We start from the raw sequence: 22,311 nt of genomic DNA on the forward strand, positions 1-22,311 counted from the left end.
GCATAACTTTAAGGACACAATTTTTTAAAAACTTTTAAAGACAAAAGAAAATTTAATCTTCAAAAACACTTCAGCATTTTCAAATTACTTGTAATTTATTCCAAGATTATCTTTACCTTGTTTTAAAACAGCATCAGGCTTTGGGGCATTGTCACTAGTAATTTCATGGACATCTTTTCTTGGAACTGAAGTACTAATTTTTTTTTAATTATACAGGAAGAAAAAACAAAAGCATGACAGAGATTAAAAGTACAGCTGACTACATATCACAGAAAGATACTAATAATATGAGAATATTCATATTTATAATGAAAGTGACGGTACACAGCTTTGCAAGTCCCAAGTAATATGCTAGGCAGGATGCTGAAATATGTAATCACCTACAGAAGGATCCAACCTTAAGATATTTTATAAACACCAAGGTGTTCTCAAATGTCAAAGAATTCCCTGACTAAATGCAATACTGAATATAATGATAAATTTACATGTCTGGATGACATCATGCATGAATCCAATAAAAAAGAAGTTGAATAGTTACGAATTTGCCATTTTCTTGAGGGACTCACAAGAAAGTAGTTTAAGACTGTAAAAGAATGTACCACTTCATAATGTAAATGCTCTTCTAAAATTGTTTTAAAAACTGAATTCTAGGCTCAAAGCAAACTTCTAAGATATAATCTAACCCCTTTCGTGGAACTCCCCAACATAGGAAAGGTCAAGTGCAAACAACTGGTACAAGTTCTATTACATAACATGTTATTTCCTATTTTTAACTAATAAATCACCATTCAGCTTCTGTGCATTTGGTTTATGTTGACTGATCCACAAAAACCTGAAAACTATTCCAAATACACTTTTGGCCTGCCATTTTATAACGTTTTAATTTTAAAAATTTCAAATATAAAGTTGACAGAACTGTGCAATGAACCCCCATGTATCCACATCCAACTACTATAATCATAAAATCATAGTAACTGTTTCATTTAAATTCCCTACCTACTTCCTCCCATCCCAACTGAATTACTTTGAAACAAAGGGAGATGAGATTGCTGAAGATTTACTCTCTTAGCAAACTCCAAGTATACAATCCAGTATAATTAACTACAGTTGTTATGCTGCACATTAAATGTGAGAACTTACTCATCTTATAACTAAAAGTTTGTACTCGCTCACTAACATCTTCCCATTTCTCCCACTCCCCAACAAGAATTTGTATCTTAAAGCCAGTACTCAATTTCAGTGTTCAAATTTCTCTGATAATCTCAATTTTGTTAAAATTGATTCTATAGATGTTTTGAAAAAGAAATTTTCAGGCTGGGTGTGGTGGCTCACACCTGTAATCCCAGTACTTTGGGAGGCCAAGGCTAGAGGACTGCCCAAGTCCAAGGGTTCAAGACCAGCCTGGGTAACCTGGTGAGATCTTGTCCCCACAAAAATTTTTTTAAAATTAGCCAGGAGTTACGCACACCTACAGTTCCAGCTACTTGGAAGGCTGAGGCTGAAGGATTGCCTAAGCAGAGTGGATTGAAGCTGCAGTGGTCATGATTATGCCACTGCACTCCAGCCTGGGCAACTCAAAAAGAAAAAAAAAATTTTTTTTCAGAACTAGAAAACCCAAACACCAATTCTTAAAGCATGACAATACTTTTAAGGTATTGATACTCAGCGTACTGGCTCAAAATAAAATGTCTGGCTTCTCTAGTCATATAATTCTTAAAGAAAAAAAACATAGAAATTGAGAACTTTGCTCTAAAAAAAAGTCTTACATAAAAAATCACTTTATCACTTAACACACATCTATAGCAACCCATTTTATTCCTCAAACTACTGCAAAAGTAGAATGCTATCCAACAGGCATCACTACAACCTAAGAGGTAACTTGAAATATTAAAAACTCCAAATTAGACAATCAAGAACAAATGCTAAGAAAATGTGCCAATAAATATTAGATATATTAGCTATCACAAACTTGTCTCAAATCACCAGCTGTTATATCAGCAAATACTGACAAACTAGTACTAGTACTGAGAGTCTAGTTTGGAAAAGATTACCAAATGAAAAAGGAAATACACAACATAAGACTACTATACATAAAAAGGAAATATGAAAAACTGTCAATCTTTGAAACATTCTGTATGATGAAAAATAAAAATCTCGGGTCACTGGAAATAACTAAGTTATCATTCAACATCCTAATTTGAACATCTGGCATATACTTATAAAATGGTTTTTCAAATCAAGTGAATTATACTTACAATTTGCCATCCTTGAAAGATCGAACAAGAATATTGTCCTTTTTTACAGCAATCTCATCACTACAATCAGGACAAACCACCTTTTAAAAAAAAATGTGAAGCTATTATAACTAAAAGCACACTTATAGATAGTTATAAAAAGTACCTACTATTTAAATCCTTTTAAAAATAGCTTGAGTTTAAAACTTGATTTTAGTTTGAGGGTAAACAGACATACACAAATGTAGAAACACATATAAGTAATTTTAAAGTGATATCCTACATCCTTCCAGCTCTCTAGATAATCCAAACTGTTTTCTGGCACCAGGGTAGTAGTGAAAGCAGAAGCATGGCTCTGATTGGGCTGAAGCTATGAACCAAATTCTAGTCAGAAAGAGAAAAGAAGTGGAGCTAGAGCCTAAATGGAGGGGCTACATTACGGTTAAAGGAAAGACAAAGGTTCAAAATTTCCAGAGCCTTGTAGGCCACATTTATGTATTTATTTCTTTTGTTTGTTTGTTTGGGTTGTTTTTGTTTTGAGTTGGAGTCTCACTCTGTCGCCCAGACTGGAGTGCAGTGGCCGCTCCCGGCCACCGCAGCCTCGCCCTGCTGGGCTCCGGCGATCCTTCCGCCTCAGCCTTCCGAGTAGCTGGAACTACAGGCGCGCGCTACCACGCCCGGCTAATTTTTTGATTTATTGTAGAGATGAGGTCTCGCCAAGTTGCCCAGGCGGGTCTCGAACCCGCGGGCTCAGGCAATCCACTCACCTCAGTCTCCCAAAGGCGCGGAATTACAGGCTGAGCCACCGAGCCCTGCTGTATTTATTTCTTTTTAAAGGTAAGGTCTTACCCTGTTGCCCAGTCTACAGTGCAGTGTCACAATTATAGCTTATTGAAGCCTCAAACTCTCAGGCTCAAGTGATCCTCCTGCCTCAGCCTCCTAAGTAGCTAGGACTCCAGGCATGTGCCATCACACCTGGCTACTATTAATTTTTTTTTTTTTTTTTTTTTGTAGAGACAAGAGTCTCCTTATGTTGCCCAGCCTGGTTTTGAACTTCTGGCCTTTAGCAATCCTCCTGCCTCAGCCTCCCAAAGTCCTGAGATTACCTGCATGAGCCACCATGCTCAGCCCTTGGGGGCCATATTAATTCTTAGAATATAATCTAAAATCTTTACGTAAAGGGTCTGAAGCAGAAGAATGTCACAATAGATATGTCTTGTAACATTTTACTTTGGCTACCATATACAAAATGGACCACAGAACGGCCAGAATTGAAAGAGCTACTGAGTTCAACTGGGTGAGACGTGGTAGCTTACATGTAAGGTGATGGCAAGAGACAATTAAAAGAATGAGAAATATCAGAGATAATCAGGGAAGTAGAGAGATGTATGAGAAATGGAAGATTAGTTTTCTGCCATGTGCAAATGGGGAGATGACAGTACCATTCACTGTGAAAGGAACAAAACAGGAAGACAGGGCATGAAAGAGATGATAGGAGTTTGGGGCTTATTAAACTGTGAGATGGCAAAAGGATATCCAAATGGAGATAGCGAATAGACAAATATCCTGATCTGGGGCTCAGAGTAGAGACCTAAATTCTAAGATAAAAATTTGGGGATCAATCACCTAAATATCAGGGTCTAATGGAGCCTATGAGCCAAATTCATGCATTATTTTCTCTGATAGGCTAAAGATTTTGAAAAGCACACATATAACAGCTTTGTCCAGTGCTAATAGTGGTGTGTAAGTAAGTGGGCTCACTCTCAAGTTTTTCCACAGGAATCATGTTATGCATTTTATTCCATTTGCCCATACATGCTATTCTCTCTGTCGCTTCGATTATCTCTCTGTTAATCTTTGTTATCTCTGCAAGTGAAGCTATAAAAGAAGAGATGTTGCTAAAGAGAATATAGTGATATATTCTGAATCCTGAATTACAACTTGAAAGGTTGGTTAGAGGAGGAGAACTTTGGGGAAAGAAACTGAAAAGGAGGACTGCATGAACCATGGAAGCTAAGATTTCCTGCTCTTAAAATAGGGGTAAATGCTACTCATTTTCCAGTCTTAATTAGGATTAAATGAGACTATTTATGTTAACAAGCTTAGCACAGTCCTTAGTCAAGGCAAATGCTCAGTGCATGCAGCTATGTATAGTTTCTATTGTTTTCTAACATGTTATTACCAAAACACTTGTAAAAATTTACTCAATTTATACTTTTAAAATTAACACAAATATTACTTATGTGATTATATCAAGATTGTTTGACTCAAAATAATTTCACACTTCAATTGAAAAAAATAATTTATCACTGTCAAACAGATCTCATTTTTGGGAGGGGAAAACACATCAATAATTCTAAGATTTTAAAAATAATAATGAGATGGTTAACTAAACAAATTATTAACCTTTCAATATCATAAATCCTTAGAGATTTTTCTTTTCATCAAGGACACTATTTAATTTTATGGTGAGAAAAATTACTCAATACTCAATACTCAAAATTACTCAATACTCAATACTCAAAACACTGATAGTGAAATTTTTAATGTTCCTGTTGTTTCAGAAAAAGACATACAAAACTATTTTTAAAATATATTTTCAAAAGAAAGTCTTACAAAGAATTTTAGTGTATTAAGAACAAAGAAATGTCTGCACTGACACTTAAACTTTCAGTTTACTCATTAACCCAAGGTGTGGCAAATTACTTAACTCTTCTAATATCCAGTTACCTTCTCTCTAAATGGGAATAAGTAATAATATCTCCCTCATAACACTTATAGAAGTGTTAGCACAATCCTTGTACATAATAGCATTCCTATAAATGTTGGATGGTTGGATGGCCATATGAGAAGGTAGAAAGGTACCATGAAGTGTTTGTATTTATTAAAACAAATAATTGTCCTTCCTCATTTTTCATTATAATTATAAGAGCTGACATTTAATGGGTACTTAATTTGTGCCAAATACTGGGGACAAAGAAAACGTGTTGAATAAAAGGGATGATAAATAGATATCACTTACAGATAACAGTACCAAAAAAAGATACTTCTACTTTAATTTATTATTTCATTCTTTTTCATTTGAGATTATGGTTACCTAGTTTAGCTCATAAAAATCACAAAATATACAAGTTTATTACAAACATAAATTTTCATAAATATGCATATAAACAAAAGAACAGTGTTGTTTTATGATCTCATTTCCACATCTCTACAATTGTTAATCAGTGAATAGAAAACTAAGATGAGAAGAATAAAGGTTAGTGGATTCTCAAAAATGTAAAAAAAATTATCAACCACAAGAACAAAGAACCTCAACAATATCAAATGAGTCAAATCTTTGTAAAATATTTTGAGCAGAACTTGGTATATGACAAATGAAACATTTAACAAATACATGTTAAAAAAAATTCTTGAGAACACACAAAAAATTGTATTAAATGCCATTAGCAGAAGGAATAAAAAGCATTTAAAGAGAATCTGCCTAATTATTAGTAGTAAAGGAGTGAGAATATATGAAATAGAAACCAGGAAATAAATATGACCCATTCTGTCTCTTGATATCTAAGAACAAAGTATTTGTTAGAATTGAGGAGAGGTCAAGTGCAAGTCCCGACACTCTGGAAGGCTGAGGTGGGAGGATTGCTTGAGCCCAGGAGTTCAAACCAGCCTGGACAACATAGCGAGACATCATCTCTACCAAAAAAACAAAAATTAGCAGGGCATGTGGCATGGGTTTATAGTCCCAGCTACTCAGGAGACGGAGGCAGAAAGACCACCTAAGCACAGGAGGTCGAAGCTGCAATAAGCAGTCATCATAACACTGCACTCCAGCCTGGGCAACAGAGTAAACCCTCTACTAAAAAAAGACAAAAATATGTGGATCCCAGTGTTTGACACAAATAACCCAATGGTCCTCATATAAACATCCTCATAAGCCATGATAATTCGGACACATCAAATTTTAAAAAGTTAAAAGTTCAAGATAATTCTGAAGAAATACTGATAATTAATTTCAGTCTCCTATTTGAAATCTAAAATTTTAAATGACTTATCTAATTACATCCTTTCCAGAAAGAAATACCTTCTTATTGCCACAAAGACTTAAATCTTCAATAAAGTTTGATAAATGAGTAATTACTAGTGAAGCCTGAGTTTGCTTTAAGAGCTACAGATTATTTTGTTGTCTACCAAATGATTAGTTGCAAGGCAGCCTAATTAAGTCTGTGAAAGATGTTGGTATGTGTTGCCTTTGTAAAAGACAAAGAAAATGGTCTCCCATACACAGCCCTTCCAACTTACTAAAGAGGCTAGTGGTTGGTTATCAAAAACAAAGAGATAAAAAGTTCAAAAGGCTTTCTGCCCTCTGTCATCACAGTCTGAGTTGAACACAACTTGAGACAATAATGAGGATACTTCTGATGAAGCACTGAGTACCTCCTCAGAATCACAGAAAAACAATGTGAAAAAGCAAAGATTCAAGATATTCAAGTCAGAATCTAAGGAGTTGCAAACTTTTGAAGAAAAAAAACATTAAAAAGTAGGTAGATAAAAGAATCTGTTGAAGAGAAAATCAGAGACTAATAATGTATAATTGTAGTCACAATATGTAGAGAGTACCTAAAAGCCAAGATTAAGACAAGGAAGCAAACACTGACTCAGTAAGTATGAGGAAAATGCGTAGCTAACCTTGGCACCCAAGAAAGACTCTGTTCTTCTCTTGCAGTTTAGATGGGCCTCATGGTGGACTTAGGAGTTTTTAAATCTGCATTATGAATTTTCTGCCCAAAATAGAGCAATATAATCTAGTCCCATATACTGACCCTCTAAAATTATCAAGATTTTGCCTTTGCTGGGGGGCTTCGGAAGGTCTTTGTACTCAAAGACCATTCTGAAAGTAATCTTTGTGTGAACTGAATGATACTAAAAGCATTTTGCACCTATGAAAAACGATAACAAGAAAGCCCATTGTTTTCTTCACGAATGCACATGGCTGAAAACTAAACTCTTGTATACTGATGCTACTCACCAATGCAGGAAAGCACGGTGCTTTCTTTTTATCCGAGCTAATGTAATCTACACATACGACTTTGCCCAGCAACTCGTCAGTCTGTTTCCCGTCATCCTCGTCTTCATCACTGGAGGATGATGAAGACTCTTCCTCTGGTCTGGGGAAAGGAAACAGTAAGATTATCTATATTCATCTTTACAAAAAATATGCATGCAAATGAAGAATACAAATATTCCAGAATTCTTACTGTATTTCTTAAAAACTACTAACTAAATAATTTAAAGTGCAAATCATTTTCTAAATTTCTAAAGAATAGCATGAAGAGCTTATTATTACAAGAAAGCACATCATTTTCCAAAATATTTTATATAGTGCTACTGTAAAAGATTAAGGGGGAAGATAAGGACAGAATAACTAGTACCCAGATCCTCAAAATGCCGAAGACCTCATATTGAACAGCCGAGCACTACACTAAAATATACTCAATCCCAGTCTCAAATTAAAGGAATTCTGGAGACAGTAATTTTATTTATTTATTTTTTGAGTTGGAGTCTCACTCTGTAGCCCCGACTGGAGTGCAGTGGCCGCTCCCGGCCACCACAGCCTCGACCTGCTGGGCTCCGGCGATCCTTCTGCCTCAGCCTTCCGAGTAGCCGGAATTACAGGCATGCGCTACCACGCCCAGCTGATTTTTTGATTCATTGTAGAGATGAGGTCTCGTTGCCCAGGCGGGTCTCGAACCCGCGGGCTCAGTCAATCCACTCACCTCAGCCTCCCAAAGGTGCGGGATTACAGGCTGAGCCACCGAGCCCGGCTGAGACAGTAATTTTAAATGCTCACCACAAAGCTATTTAAAAAGAGGGGAGGCAGATGTTTATTAACTGGGGGTTAGAGTGGGAAGAAAAAGCAGTCTGCTGAGAGATCCACAGCACTATCCTAATTAAGGATATACAATATATAAACTAGTTGACTCATAAAATGCATAATATTGTTCTTTTGCATCATGTTAAAAACTCCTTCAGCAACATTATATATTGGACTAGTAAATTAGAAAAATGCTGTCAGAGGAAAAAGAAAATATCTGAAACCATCAGTTTGATGTTAGAGAAGAGGACAGTAGAAAGGAAAACAAAACAAAAAGACATTCTATTTTGAATCTGGTTCTAAGAAAGCCCATCAGCTCTAAAGAAAATAAAGATATCTAACAACTCCAAATGCCCAGAATAAGTAAAGGCACTAGGAAACGTTAAATAGAAGATAGACTGCAATGTATGTTCTTTTTATAAAATAAAACAGAATAATGGCTAGTATCCATACCTTGACTGGCACAAATCCAGTACACTCTGAATTTATCTTTGTTTGTTTGTTTAAACCTTTCCTTACTTTCTAGTATTACAAGATGCTCTGGGCTCATCTCTGTATTTCCTGCCCAGTGCTAAATCAGCCATCTCTCCAAGAAGCCCTGGTTCCTTTTACCGTGGAAAGAGAGCTGAACTTTGGAGGGAAACAGGTTGAGCCCAGGTGGCAAAAGGGCCAGAAAGCAACCCCCACGTCTGGAACCACCCTCAAAAGGTGGTATGGCAGAAATTGCTCTGTCGAAGGAACTGCTGAGTTAAAGCCAGCCCTGAATTTATCTTTGATATCCTTCCAAAGGATGACAATATAAATGCAACTCCTTCATATTTACATGTTCTAATATAAGTATAAATGAAGTAAAAGCCTTAATAATAATAATATTAAATATTTTACAGTGACATGAAGAATATAACTACTTGATTTCAATGATCAAGTAAGTAAAAAATTGTTTCCAGGCAAAAACAAAGTAAATCTTCAAAGTTTGCTACTAAGTAGAAATACTATACTTCAAATTTCAGTTTAAAAAGTTTAATCCCTACTTAGTAGGTAATAGGTTGAAGGAAAGCCCCACATACTTTTATATTAGCTGAGCATAAGCTCCTACACATAGGCACCTAACTTGGGACAGAAATGATATGTTTCACAAATCTGACTTTTACTTGACTTAGAAGAGCTTCTCAAAAGCAATGACTTCCTAATGCTGCAGAACACAATCAACTTTAAAATTATAATTGTTGCTTTTATCAAAGCAGTCACAGACAACTCATCCAGCTAGGGGTTCACAAACACTCTACATTATTATCATTAGGAAGCTAGAAGCTACAATGTCATAACATATATCAAAGCCTATCAAAGTTACCAGTACCATTATAAATATTCCAATTTTTTTTTTCTTTTTTTTTTGAGGAGTCTCACTCTGTCACCCAGGCTGGAAGACAGTGACATGCTCACAGTCACAGCAGCCTTGACCTGCTGGGTTCAGGCAATCTTTCTGCCTCAGTCTTCCATGTAGCTGGAAGTACAGGCATACAACATCACGCCTGGCTATATTTTTTTATTTATTGTAGAGATGGAGGTCTCACCAAGTTGCCCAAGCTGGTCTCGAACCCATGAGCTCAGGCAATCCTCTCACCTCGGCCTCCCAAAGTGCTGGGATTATAGGCATGAGCCACCGCGCTCAGACTAAAAATCCTAACTTCTTTATTAAGACTTCACATGTGTGAAGACTTCAGACTCCAAAAAGTTCTATCAAAAACAGAAACAAATAAACTTTTCTATCCATCTTACATGCTCAATTACCACACTCCATTCTATAACCATTCCCACTTTCAACCCTCCCCCCACCTACTCAAGACTTTGTTCTAATATTCCGTTTTACAATCCATCTGCCCTTCTATCTTCTCTTTACCCTGCTCTTATTTTTATTTCCACAGCACTTACAACTTCTATCACACTGTATAATTTACTTATTTCTTATGTTTATTCTTAATTGACTATCTTATCTCTCCCAATGAGAGAATGTAAGCACTAAAGCTGGAGATTTTTCAAATAATTATTTTGTTCACTTACATGTCTCAAATATCTGAACAGTGCTTGGCACAGCACAGATGCTCAATAAATACTTGATGAGATAAATGAAGTGAAAAGATTTGTTTATTTCTACTATGGTACTTATGATTTTACCTTATTCTAAAAATCACAAAACATATACAATCAGTGTAAACCATACTGATATGCGTAAGGCTCCTTTAACTTTTCCTATTAAAAGAGTTTAGCTAAAAAAACTGTTTACAAAAAACAGGTGCTCAATAAACCAAAGAACTAAAGCTAATGAGCATCAAAATATTTTAAAGGAGCAAAGACAGAGCAGAGCATCTGCTTGGTTTTTCTTAACCTCTAACATTGTTATCTGGTGGCAAGGTATTTATTTAGAGTCACAGCAAAATAAAGCACTGCCTCTATGAAATAAAATATGATGTCACTAGAAACAAAACTACTTACATGGAAATATTTATCACAATACACTAACAGGTGATGACTCAATGCTGACCACACATCACTAGTGATTATAAATTAATTGTAGGTTTGGGACCCGCCTGGGCAGGCGAGACCTCATCTCTACAATAAATAAAACAAAATTAGCTGGGCGTGGTAGCGCACGCCTGTAGTTCCAGCTACTCGGTAGGTTGAGGCTGAAGGATCGTCAGAGCCCAGAAGGTCGAGGCTGCGGTGGCCGGGAGCGGCCACTGCACTCCAGTCTGGGCGACAGAGTGAGACTCCAACTCAAAAAATAAATAAATAAATAAATAAATTGTAAATCAAAAAAGAAGAACTCTAGACCAAAACAGGAGTCTAAGAAGAGTTAACAATGAGATGCAAACTGAGTTAGAAACTTGAAAGATTCAATCTTTGAAGTACAATTATAACTTCAATGATTCTTTATTATATAAAGCAAGTCAATTAACTCAGTTTCAAACTGTACAGTAAATTAAAACTTTGTATTAGTATCAGAAAACTCACAATATATATAGCTTCTTAGAGATTAAAACATACAGAACATATGGAAATGTACACTTAGTAATAAAAAGATTTTAATTTTTTTCTCAATTTTATCAAGGAAACTAGAATCGAATTATCATATCAAAATAAAGCAGCAAAAAACAAAAAGAACTGGAATTAGATAGCAGTGGTAGTTCCACAATTTTGTAAATATACTAAAAACCACTAAACTGAACACTTCGAGGTGAATTTTATAACATGTAAATTATATACCAACTAAATATATCAATTAAAATTTTTATATCGATTAAAATGTGTTAAGCTCTGTAGATGTGCAAATACTAAGTATAAATCAGATCTCAGTTAAATCTTAGCATTGTCAGCTTGGTGAAACCTATACCCACAAATATTACTTTAAAAATATATATTTTTAGAAAAAATCACTCTCTTGCCCACATCGGAGTACAGTGTCATAACATAGCTCACAACAGCCTCAACCTCCTTGGTTCAAGCAATCCTTCCCTCTCAGCCTCCACAGTAGTAGCTAGGACTACAGGTATGTGACATCACACCTGGTTTTTTGTTTTTTTAAGAGACAACGTCTTGCCATGTTGCTCAGGCTGGTCTCAAACTCCTGACCCCAAGGGATACTTCTGCCTTGGCCTCCCAAAGTGTTGGGATTACAAGTATGAGCCACCACAGCTAGCCAATAACCCCTTATTAATAAGAACCATTATAAGCCTTATTATGCTTTATCCTTTTTCAGGGGGGAAAGTGGGGAATAACAAGTAGATTGCTTTCCTACTACAGCAGTTGCACATAAATTTCTGGAGGTAATTGGAAAAAAACTTCAAGAGGGGAGGGACCAAAACATAGTTCCTTAATTCCATAGTTCCTTATTCTTTATGCACAATCATACACAACCTCTTCACAAAATGGGTAAATTATAAAGGAAAACTCAATCAAGTAATACACTAATTTAAAGGACTAATAACTTGCTTTAAAAACTTAAACTAGCCAGGCTCGGTGGCTCAGCCTGTAATCCCGCACCTTTGGGAGGCTGAGGTGAGTGATTGCCTGAGCCTGCGGGTTCGAGACCTGCCTGGGCAGGCGAGAACTCATCTCTACAATAAATCACAAAATTAGCCGGGCGTGGTAGTGCGTGCCTGTAGTTCCAGCTACTTTTGGAAGGCTGAGGCGAAAGGATTGCCGGAGTCCAGCAGGTCGAGGCTGCGGTGGCTGGTAGTGGCCATTGCACTCCAGTCTGGGCAACAGAGTAAGACTCCAACTCAAAAAAAAAAAAACCTTAAACTAAAGGAAAGTAATCCTTAAAAAAATACTTAAACTTACTAAGATTAATAGAAGATTATAGTGAGACTCAATTTAATGGAAGGTGTTAAAAACAAACAATTTTGGAATAACTGAAGTTAAATTAACTGGTATGTGGATTAACAGTTGCTAAAAGAAAACAAATTAGTGTATATTACTACAATAATGAAGTCCTGGAAACCCTGGGAAGAGATAACCTTACTTATCTTTGTACAAAAATATATTTGAAATGACAATCTGAGAACCACAGTGAAGTTTTTTTTCAGTAGAGTCATGGAAGAAAAAATGAAGATCAGAAAAATGCCTTCAAGATCCTGATTCAATACTTTATTGTAGAAAATCACTCTGAAGAAAGGGGGAAAAGAACTTCGAGGAAATCTAATTAAGGAGGTGGGCATTTCAAACGGCAGTACTTGCCTTTGATGCTTACCTACCAAGGTTTAAAACACTAAGCAGAGACAACATTGTCAGGACCCTTAGCAGTGAGAAGGACTGACCATAGTAGTGAGGGAGAAAGAAGAGCAAGCCAGACAAGATTACAGACAGAGTGGGGTTTCATTTACTAGACTAGTAATTTTCAACCTTTTGTCTGCTTTCAGACTTTGCACATGTACAACAGAATACAAAAGCAAATTTCTCATTGCACACAGAGATTCGCAACAGGAAAATCACGAACTTAGAATGTTGGTTAGAGTCTTTAAAAAGCAAAGATTGGCCGGGCTCAGTGGCTCAGCCTGTAATCCCGTGCCTTTGGGAGGCTGAGGTGAGTGGATTGCCTGAGCCCGCGGGTTCGAGACCCGCCTGGGCAGCGAGACCTCATCTCTACAATAAATCAAAAAATCAGCCGGGCGTGGTAACGCGTGCCTGTAATTCCGGCTACTTGGAAGGCTGAGGTGGAAGGATCGTCGGAGCCCAGCAGGTCGAGGCTGCGGTGGCCGGGAGCAGCCACTGCACTCCAGTCTGGGTGACAGAGTGAGACTCCAACACAAAAAAAAAAAAGCAAAGATTGCTGGGCTAGGTGGCTCAGACTGTAATCTCGCGCCTTTGGGAGGCTGAGGTGAGTGGATTGCCTGAGCCCGCGGGTTCAAGACCCATCTGGGTAACTTGGTGAGACCTCATCTCTACAATAAATCAAAAATTAGCCAGGCGTGGTAGCACACGCCTGTAGTTCCAGCTACTTGGACGGCTGAGGCGGAAGGATGACTAGGGCCCAGCAGGTCGAGTAGGGAGGGTGTTTCAATAGTTATTGGTAGCCGGGCTCAGTGGTTCTGCCTGTAATCCCATGCCTTGGGAGGCTGAGGTGAGTGGATTGCCTGAGCCCGTGGGTTCGAGACATGCCTGGGCAACGTTGCGAGACCTCATCTCTCCAATAAATCAAAAATTAGCCAGGCATGGTAGCACGCACCTGTAGTTCCAGCTACTTGGAAGGCTGAGGCGGAAGGATCGCCAGAGCCTGGCAGGTCAAGGCTGCGGTGGCTGAGAGCAAGCCACTGCACTCTGGTCTGGGCGACGGAGTGAGACTCCAACTCAAAAAAAAAAAGGGACACCTCAACTAAGAAACATAACAGTAAAAGGAGGGAAAAAAAGAAACATTAAGGCTACTTAACAAATCATAATTTTTATAGATCAATATTATGTGATATCCTACTAAATTTATTTTTAAATTTATTTTTCTGCTTCTGGATGACTTTTATAAAAAGTTAAAAATATGTCCAAATATTAGATGTAATTTTTTCAAAATTAAAAAAATTCTTGATACAAAAACTGTTTCCTATAATACAAATACAAAATGTCAAAATATTTTTTTAAAGTTAAAATAATGTAGCAAAACCCAGAACCACCTGTCAGACATAAACATGAGTAAGCATAATTTTTATGTACATACACAATATAAACACAGTTTCATATATAAATGAAACCACGTTACATATTGGTATTTCATCATGAAATTTCTTCCATATCAATATGTGATGACATCTAGTACTTACATAGTACTTACTATATAAACACTTTAAGGGTATGGGTTCATTTAATTTTCTTTCTTTTTTTTTTTTCTGAGTCGGAATCTCACTCTGTCGCCTATGCTGGAGGGCAGTGGCATGCTCACAGCCACCACCGCCTCGACCTGCTGGGCTCAGGCGATCTTCTGCCTCTGCCTTCCAAGTAAGTGGACCTACAGGCATCCGCCACCACACCTGGCTAATTTTTCTTTATTTATTGTAGGGATGTGGTCTCGCCAAGTTGCCCAGGCAGGTCCCGAACTCGTGGGCTCAGGAAATCCCCTCACCTCAGCCTCCCAAAGTGTTGGGACTACAGGAATGTGCCGCAGCACCCAGCCAATTTTCACAACTTTAACAGATAGCTAATACTATTATCCCAATTTTACAGGTGAGAATTGAGTCATGGAAAGATTAAGTAACCTGCCCAAGGTCACACAGCAATAAAGTGGCAGAGCCAAGGTACAAACCCAGACCATTTGGTTCCACAGTTCATATTGTGCTATAGAGAATTGACAATTCTCTAAAACTAATGACATAATTTTATATTAAACACATCCAAACTCACTGCTCTGATTTTATCATAGTTCATTAAAAGTTGAGTATAGAACTACAGGAAGAATTGCAAATGATCAACAACAAATAAAATGTTAAATCACAATAGAGGTCAATTTTCAGAGAGATATCAAAAATACACAAACTTATAAGTGCTTCAGCAAATATTTTATGCCAACATGATAGCCCTCTGGAAAAATAAAACATTAGATCACAGTAACAACTAATATTCACAACAGAACTTTCTTGCTTAATAATAATGCCATCATATATTTTTCTTTCTGGCTAAAACTCAATTTTAAAATGCCACATGTAGAAGAACAAATCTGAGTATACTAAAAACAAGTCACCAGTAAAGCCACAAGTCAGAAATTATTCACCTTGTAATTAAGGAAAACATTTTCTAAAAGATTCACAGTTAGGGGAGAAGAAAATGACCCAAATCATAGTATAATAAGAAAATAAGTAATAGTAAATATTTTTTCACTGCAATGATTAGTCTTCTAATTTCCTCCCCCGAAATGAGTCACTGCTTATTTACAGTTAAAATCAATTTGGAAGTAACCGAAGCTCTCTATCTAAACAAACAGAAAAGAGCCAATCAGGTGAACAGGAAAGGGCCTATTGTGGCAAGGGGGAGTTGAAATCCTGGTCTCTTTCTTTACGTTTTCCATGAATTAGCTACTTTCAGTCTTGGAGGCTGATTTGGCCGGTTTTAATAGGGATAAAAATAACATCTACTGCCATGAACTTACTGTGAAGCTGAAATTAAATAATGCAAGAGAAAGTGCTTATCTTAACTTCTCTTGCTCCAAAGCTTAGCCACATTTAGATTTAACACAGTCCCAGGGTGGACCAGCTGTCCCCATGGACTTTGTCACTAGCACGACAGGTATGGGATCCACCAGACATCTATGTGGACTCTGTCACCGGTGCCACAGTTAGATTTAACATTTGATTCTATATACTGAATAAAAGCATTCACTTACAAAAAAGTTTTCAATAATTCAATTCTATATTTATTTTTAACAGCTAATTTAACAATATCTGAGCTTATGCATATAAACTTTTTTAATCCTAACTTATTAAGAATTATTTTTAAAATAATTTCCAACAGATAAAATTAAAAATTATATTCCCCTGTCCTATCCTTTCAACTTCATTCTCCTACTCTATGAATGCTACCATTTTTAACTCTTTCACCTTTTTTCTTTTTTCTTTTGAGTTGGTGTCTCACTCTGTCACCCAAGTTGGAGGGCAGTGGCACGCTCCCAGTCACCACAGCCTCAACCTGCTGGGCTTCGGTGATCCTTCCGCCTCAGCCTTCCAAGTAGCTGGAACTACAGGCACACACCACCATGCCTGGCTAATTTTTTGATTTATTATAGAGATGAGGTCTCACCAAGTTGCCCAGGCTGGTTTCGAACCCACGGGCTCAGGCAATCCTCTCACCTTGGCCTCCCAAAGTGCTGGTATTACAGATGTGAGCCACCACGCCCGGCCTTCTTTCAGCTTTTTTCTACTAGTTACTATCTTATTTCTAAATAATATTCTTTTTTTTTTTTTCGAGTTGGAGTCTCACTCCGTTGCCCAGACTGAAGTGCAGTGGCACGCTCCAGGCCACTGCAGCCTCACCCTGCTGGGCTCCAGCAATCCTTCCGCCTCAGCCTTCCAAGTAGCTGGAACCATAGGCGTGCGCTATTATGCCCAGCTAATTTTTGATTTATTGTAGAGATGAGGTCTCGCCAAGTTTCCCGGGCAGGTCTCGAACCCGTGAGCTCATGCAACCCACCCACCTCGGCCTCCCAAAGTGCTGGGATTATAGGCTGAGTCACCGAGCCCGGCCCTAAATAATATTCTTATACTGGTATGACATTTTTAAATTTCAGACATTATTTATAAATTTTAGACACCATTCTTCATTATTCTATTGACTTCCCATTGTTATGAGGACTTAACTTTTATACTGAAACTACTTTTCCACTCTTCATTTTACTAATACTGCTTTTCTTTCTTACATAATATTTTCGGAGAAGTGACTACATGCCTTTGCTATTTGCTTTCTCCTATCTGCTATCATCATACCTTCAGCTTTTCCCCAATGTTCCATCATATCAGGTGATCAAGTTCTCCTTTTTAATAGAGATTTCTGTTCCTCCATCCTGCAATTCTATTGCCTACTAGCATCTAGTGTTACTATTGAGAAATCTAAAGCCACTCTACCTGTTATAATAAATTATTTTTCTTTCTCAAACTGTTTGAAAGTTGTTTGTTTATCCCTTTGTACCTGAAATGTCACGACCTTTGTCATATAGAGCCTTTTAGTGCCTCAGTACATTTCATTAAAACTAATTTCTTAAAGATATACAATGTGTCAGAACTTCAAGAACACACATACCAAGAAAGACAGTTCCTGCTTTTTAGAAACATTAAAATTATTAAGAAGAAAAAAACAAAACAATGATAACAAGAGGTGAAATTTAATCTATGACCTTAGACAAATGCAAAGAATTTAGTTGGTTCAGAGGACAGAAAACACATGTCTGGTTTCAAGGAAAGTACAGGAAGAAAAAAATAGTTCAAATAAGCTGGGCAAGATGGTTCACACCTGTAATCCCAGCAATTTGGGAGGTCGAGGCAGAAGAATCAGTTGAGGCCAGAAATTCAAGACCAGCCTAGACAACATAGTGAGACTCCATCTCTACAATTTTTATTAAAACATTAGCCGGGATTGGTGGCATGCACTGTAGTCCCAGTTACTCAGGAGGCTGAGGCAGAAGGATAGCCTGAGCCCAGGAGGTTGAGGCTGTGGTAAGCCATGCTGGTGCCACTGCACTCCAGCCTGGGTGACAGAATGAGACCCTGACTCAAAACAGTAATAAAAATTTTTTTAAATGGTTCACATACAAGTGGAAGCATTTCTGTTAAGAATTAAAGAATGAACAAGAACACTGACAGGGCAGGGAGGCATTGAAGACAAAAAACAAAAACAAAAAAACAAAAAAACCCAGCATAAATAAAAGCACAGTATCAGAAAACAAGCAACGTATTCAGGAAATGGTGACTGGTTCCATTTTTATTACATCAAGATACCCGTAGGGAGAAATTAGAGACAGATATAGCTTTTATGGTTGGCTGACCATGGACAACCTCAATCACCCATGTTGAGGAGTCTGAAATTACTGGATCTAGTTAGTATTTTGCAAAGTACAATTTAAAAATAACTATAAAAACAATATTAGAAGGAGAAATGAATTCAGGTTCAACTAATAGTTATGAAAATGGACTTACATATGATTAGATCTTCTTCCTCTATTTGTTTTCTTTCCTATGACTGGAGTGCCAAAATGCTCAGGGTTGGTGAGTGGGAGCTGGTCTAATGTCTGTGGGTGAGAACATAAACCCATCAAAAGTTATTACTTTACAAGTGCCTTTTCTTTTAACCAAATCAGTTTAAGAATATGCTCAGATTTTAAGATTAAAACTCTCCCCCAAGGAAAGCTAAAATGCAACTTTCCTAAAGAAAGAAAATTCTAGTTTCAAAGATATTAGAATAAAAATGAATGAGTCCATTACTGGAAATAAAAAGTGAAAAGCAATTTGGCTGCTCTCTCTAAATGATTCATTACCTATTTGAAGGTTCACAAGCACCTAAGAATGATTAAAATACCAAACAAAAACAAACACAGTTCGGTGCAAACACAGATGTGAGAGTTAAAACTATTTAGAAGGACCTAACTTCTAGGTCGAGGCCAAATGCAGCTCCAATTTTTCTTTCTTTTTTATTCCTTTGAGTCAGTATCTCACTCTGTCACCCAGGCTCAAGTGACCATGATTCATCACAGCCTCAATTCCTGGGCTCAGGCCATCCTTCCACCTCAGTCTCCCGAGTAGCTGGGACTACAGGAACATACCATCACACCCGACCAATTTTTCATTTTTAGTAGAGACAAGACCTCACTATGTTGCCCAGGCTGGTCTCAAACTCCTGGGCTCAAGCTGAAACTACAAGCATTCGCCACCCTGTCCAGCTAGTTTTTTGATTTATTATAGAGACAAAGTCTCGCCAAGTTGCTCAGGCTGGTTTTGAATCCCTGGGCTCAGGCGATCCTCTTGCCTCAGCCTGCCAAAGTGGGATTACAAGCTTGAGCCACTGTACCCAGCCCTGCAATAAATATTTTTTTAAGAAAATGTAAAATATTAATATATCTACATTTTTCTTCATTTCTTCTTTAATCTGAAATATCCAATATCATATGCTTCATATGAAAGTAATCAATCAATGAACATTTCCTTCTTGCTTTTTTTTTTTTTCTTAGAGACACAGTTGGGGGTAGGTCATGCTATGATGCCCTGGCTGGCCTCAAACTCTGGGGCTCTCATAGAGTGGGAAAAAATATTAGCCAACTGTATATCTGACAAAGGCCTACAAGGAACTCAAACATGCCAAAAGAAAAAAAAAAAAAAAAAAAACAGTCCCATTAAAAAGTGGGCAAAAGACATGAATAGACACTTCTCAAAAGAAGATATATGGGCAGCCAATAGACACATGAAAAAGTGCTCAGCCTCACTCATCATCAGAAAAATGCAAATCAAAACCACACTGAGATACCACCTAACCCCAGTGAGAATGGCCATCATTAATAAAACAAAAAACAAGCCGGGCTTGGTGGCTCAGCCTGTAATCCGGCGCCTTGGGAGGCTGAGGTGAGTGAATTGCCTGAGCCCGTGGGTTCGAGACCCGCCTGGGCAACTTGGCGAGACCTCATCTCTACAAAAATCAAAAAAATTAGCAGGGCATGATAGCGCACGCCTGTAGTTCCAGCTACTTGGAAGGCTGAAGTGGAAGGATTGCCGGAGCCCAGCAGGTCGAGGCTGCGGTGGCCAGGAGCGGCCCCTGCACTCCAATCTGGGTGACAGAGTGAGACTCCAACTCAAAACAAACAAACAAACAAACAAAAAACAAACAACAGATCCTGGCAAGGATGCGGAGAAAAAGGAATGCATCTACACTGCTGGTGAGAATGCAAACTAGTGCAACCTCTCTGGAAGACAGTGTGGCGATTTCTGAAAGAACTAGAAATTGACCTTCCATATGACCCAGTAATTCCCCTATTGGGAATATACCCAGAGGAACTCAAATCATTCTACAAAAAAGATACCTGCACACATATATTTGTTGCAATTCTATTCACAATAGCAAAAACATGGAACCAACCATGTTGCCCATCGAAGCTGGACTGGATTAAAAAATATGGAGCATATACACAATGGAATATTATGCAGCCATAGAGAAAGACAAACATATGGACTTTGCAGCAACTTGGATGGATTTGGAGTTGATCATACTCAGTGATCTATCACAGAAACAAAGAATGGAGTATCATATGTTCTCACTCATAAGCGGACCTTGAACAATTATAATACTATAAGAAAGTGATTGGCAGTAGTGGGAAACTGTCAGGAGGGGGGGGGGGGGATTAGCTAGGGGTGGGAGGGTTATACCTCCATCAACAAGGGCACCTGCATAACCAACATTTGTACACCTAACCCTGAATTGTACTCCACATCTTTATAATAGAAAAAAGAAAGAAAGAAAAGAAAAAAACAAAATACTGAAAAACAAAAAAAACTCCTGGGCTCAAGCAATCTTCTTGCCTTGACTCCCAAGTGGCTGGGACTATAGGACTATAGGTGACACCTGTCTCATTTGTTACTTGTTATCAACCACACAGTTCGTCAGCCCTTTTGCCCCTCACTCCATCCAAAAAAAAAAGTTTTCCAGGCAAAAACTAGTTGATGGCTGAAGTCAGACTGAAGAAAAAGGGACTATGGAATGATTCCCCTAGTCTCTCAATATCAGATACTTAGTAGATTTTTCTGGCCATTTTTCTTGTCTTTATTTCCTGAAAAGTTTAAATATCTAAAGAGCTAAGTTATTAATCTGAAGATGCTATCCCAACTAACATCTCTGAATATCAATTTTGTTAAGATTTTTGGAATGGTACAGTAGTTCACACCTGTAATCCCAGTGCTTTGGAGGGTGAGGTAGGAGGTTAACTTGAGGCCAGACATTTGCGACAAGTTGGGCAACACCTTATCTCCACAAAAATTAAAACAAAACAAATTGTAGGACATGGAGGCAGGTGCCCATATTCCTGGCTACTCAGGAGACAGAGATGGGAGGATCGCGTAAGCTCAGGAGTTCGAGGTTGCAGTGAGCTATAATCACACCACTCTACTCCAGGCTGGATGAGAGACAGCGAGATCTAGTCTCAAGAAAAAGATTTTCCACAGTTGCTATTCCTTTCATGCCCCAAATAAAACTTTTGCTATCACAGATAACTTCATGAACACCAAGGGAACTAGAAAGTCCAAAGAAAATTGTCCAGATGAGAGTGCAGAAATATTTAGGATGCAGAGACTTCTCGAAGTTATAAACCAGGGTAGTATAAAAAAAGGTGCCCCATCAATTTAGATTTAAAATCCAGGCATCTACACAAACAAATGCTAATATATATTTTTTAATATTTAACTTTTTTTAAAAATTGAGATAATTCTGTCAAAAACAGTCATAATTATGAAAAGGGGGAAGCATATTAATCTCTTTTGCATAATTCATTAGTGTATATGCAAATGTATTTAAGATTCATATATATACAGATCTAACAACAACAAAAATATAGAAAAAGGCACTAGCCATAAAAGATAAAAGTAAAGATTGAGTCCTTCAATAGATGGATAAAAAAACACAACTTTCACATTCTTTCTAATTTAGTTTGTATAGAAACTAATCCTGTGTAAATGAACCTTAAACCAGGCATTTTAAAAACACTATTTAGAGGCGAAAGTTGTTCTATACACAAATATGCCAAATAGAAACTATCTAGAAGTTACTTGTCATTAACTCCTAATTATGTTTGCAAAAGGTAAAAACTCCCAAGTAAGTTGAAATATTACCTTGATAATACCATATCACTATATAGTATTTCTAAATTACTATATTTGGGGAAATAAATTAATCTGGATTCACTTTCTGCCAAGTTAACACAGGGATTAAATGGCTCTCTCTCCACAAAAAAATTAAGATTTCTCTCTTAAAAGCAAAACCAATAAGATTTCTATTACATATTGTGATTTCTATTTTAAGCCTCTGTTACTCATATCACTTGTTACAAGAAAGAAATTTTTCAAGAGTTGATTTAGAATCACATGTAGTTAATTTTCAAATAAAAGACCACAGACTCTCCCTATGATACAATAAAGAGTTAGAGCCAGCCAGGCTCGGTGGCTCAGCCTGTAATCCCGCGCCTTTGGGAGGCTGAGGTGA

General features: G+C 37.5%; 1 protein-coding gene across 4 annotated transcripts in view; it reads right to left on the reverse strand.

Annotated features, from left to right (window-relative positions):
* ARID4B (AT-rich interaction domain 4B) overlaps positions 1–22,311 on the reverse strand; it is a 151,414-nt gene that overhangs the window by 61,651 nt on the left and 67,452 nt on the right. For all 4 annotated transcript variants that reach the window (XR_002481498.1, XM_021708862.1, XM_008050590.2 and 1 more), the window contains exons 7-10: positions 18,273–18,364; positions 7,264–7,402; positions 2,256–2,335; positions 117–193 (exon numbers count right to left, since the gene is read on the reverse strand). Coding sequence is in view for 3 of the 4 variants with exons in the window: in XM_021708862.1 (XP_021564537.1) it covers positions 117–193; positions 2,256–2,335; positions 7,264–7,402; positions 18,273–18,364 (388 nt within the window). In the remaining variant the exon portion in view is untranslated. The remainder of the gene's footprint in view (positions 1–116; positions 194–2,255; positions 2,336–7,263; positions 7,403–18,272; positions 18,365–22,311) is intronic.

The sequence above is a fragment of the Carlito syrichta genome, unplaced genomic scaffold, assembly GCF_000164805.1.
Source record: "Carlito syrichta isolate Samal-C Ts95f unplaced genomic scaffold, Tarsius_syrichta-2.0.1 Scaffold153520, whole genome shotgun sequence".
NCBI classification, from domain to species: Eukaryota; Metazoa; Chordata; class Mammalia; order Primates; family Tarsiidae; genus Carlito; species Carlito syrichta.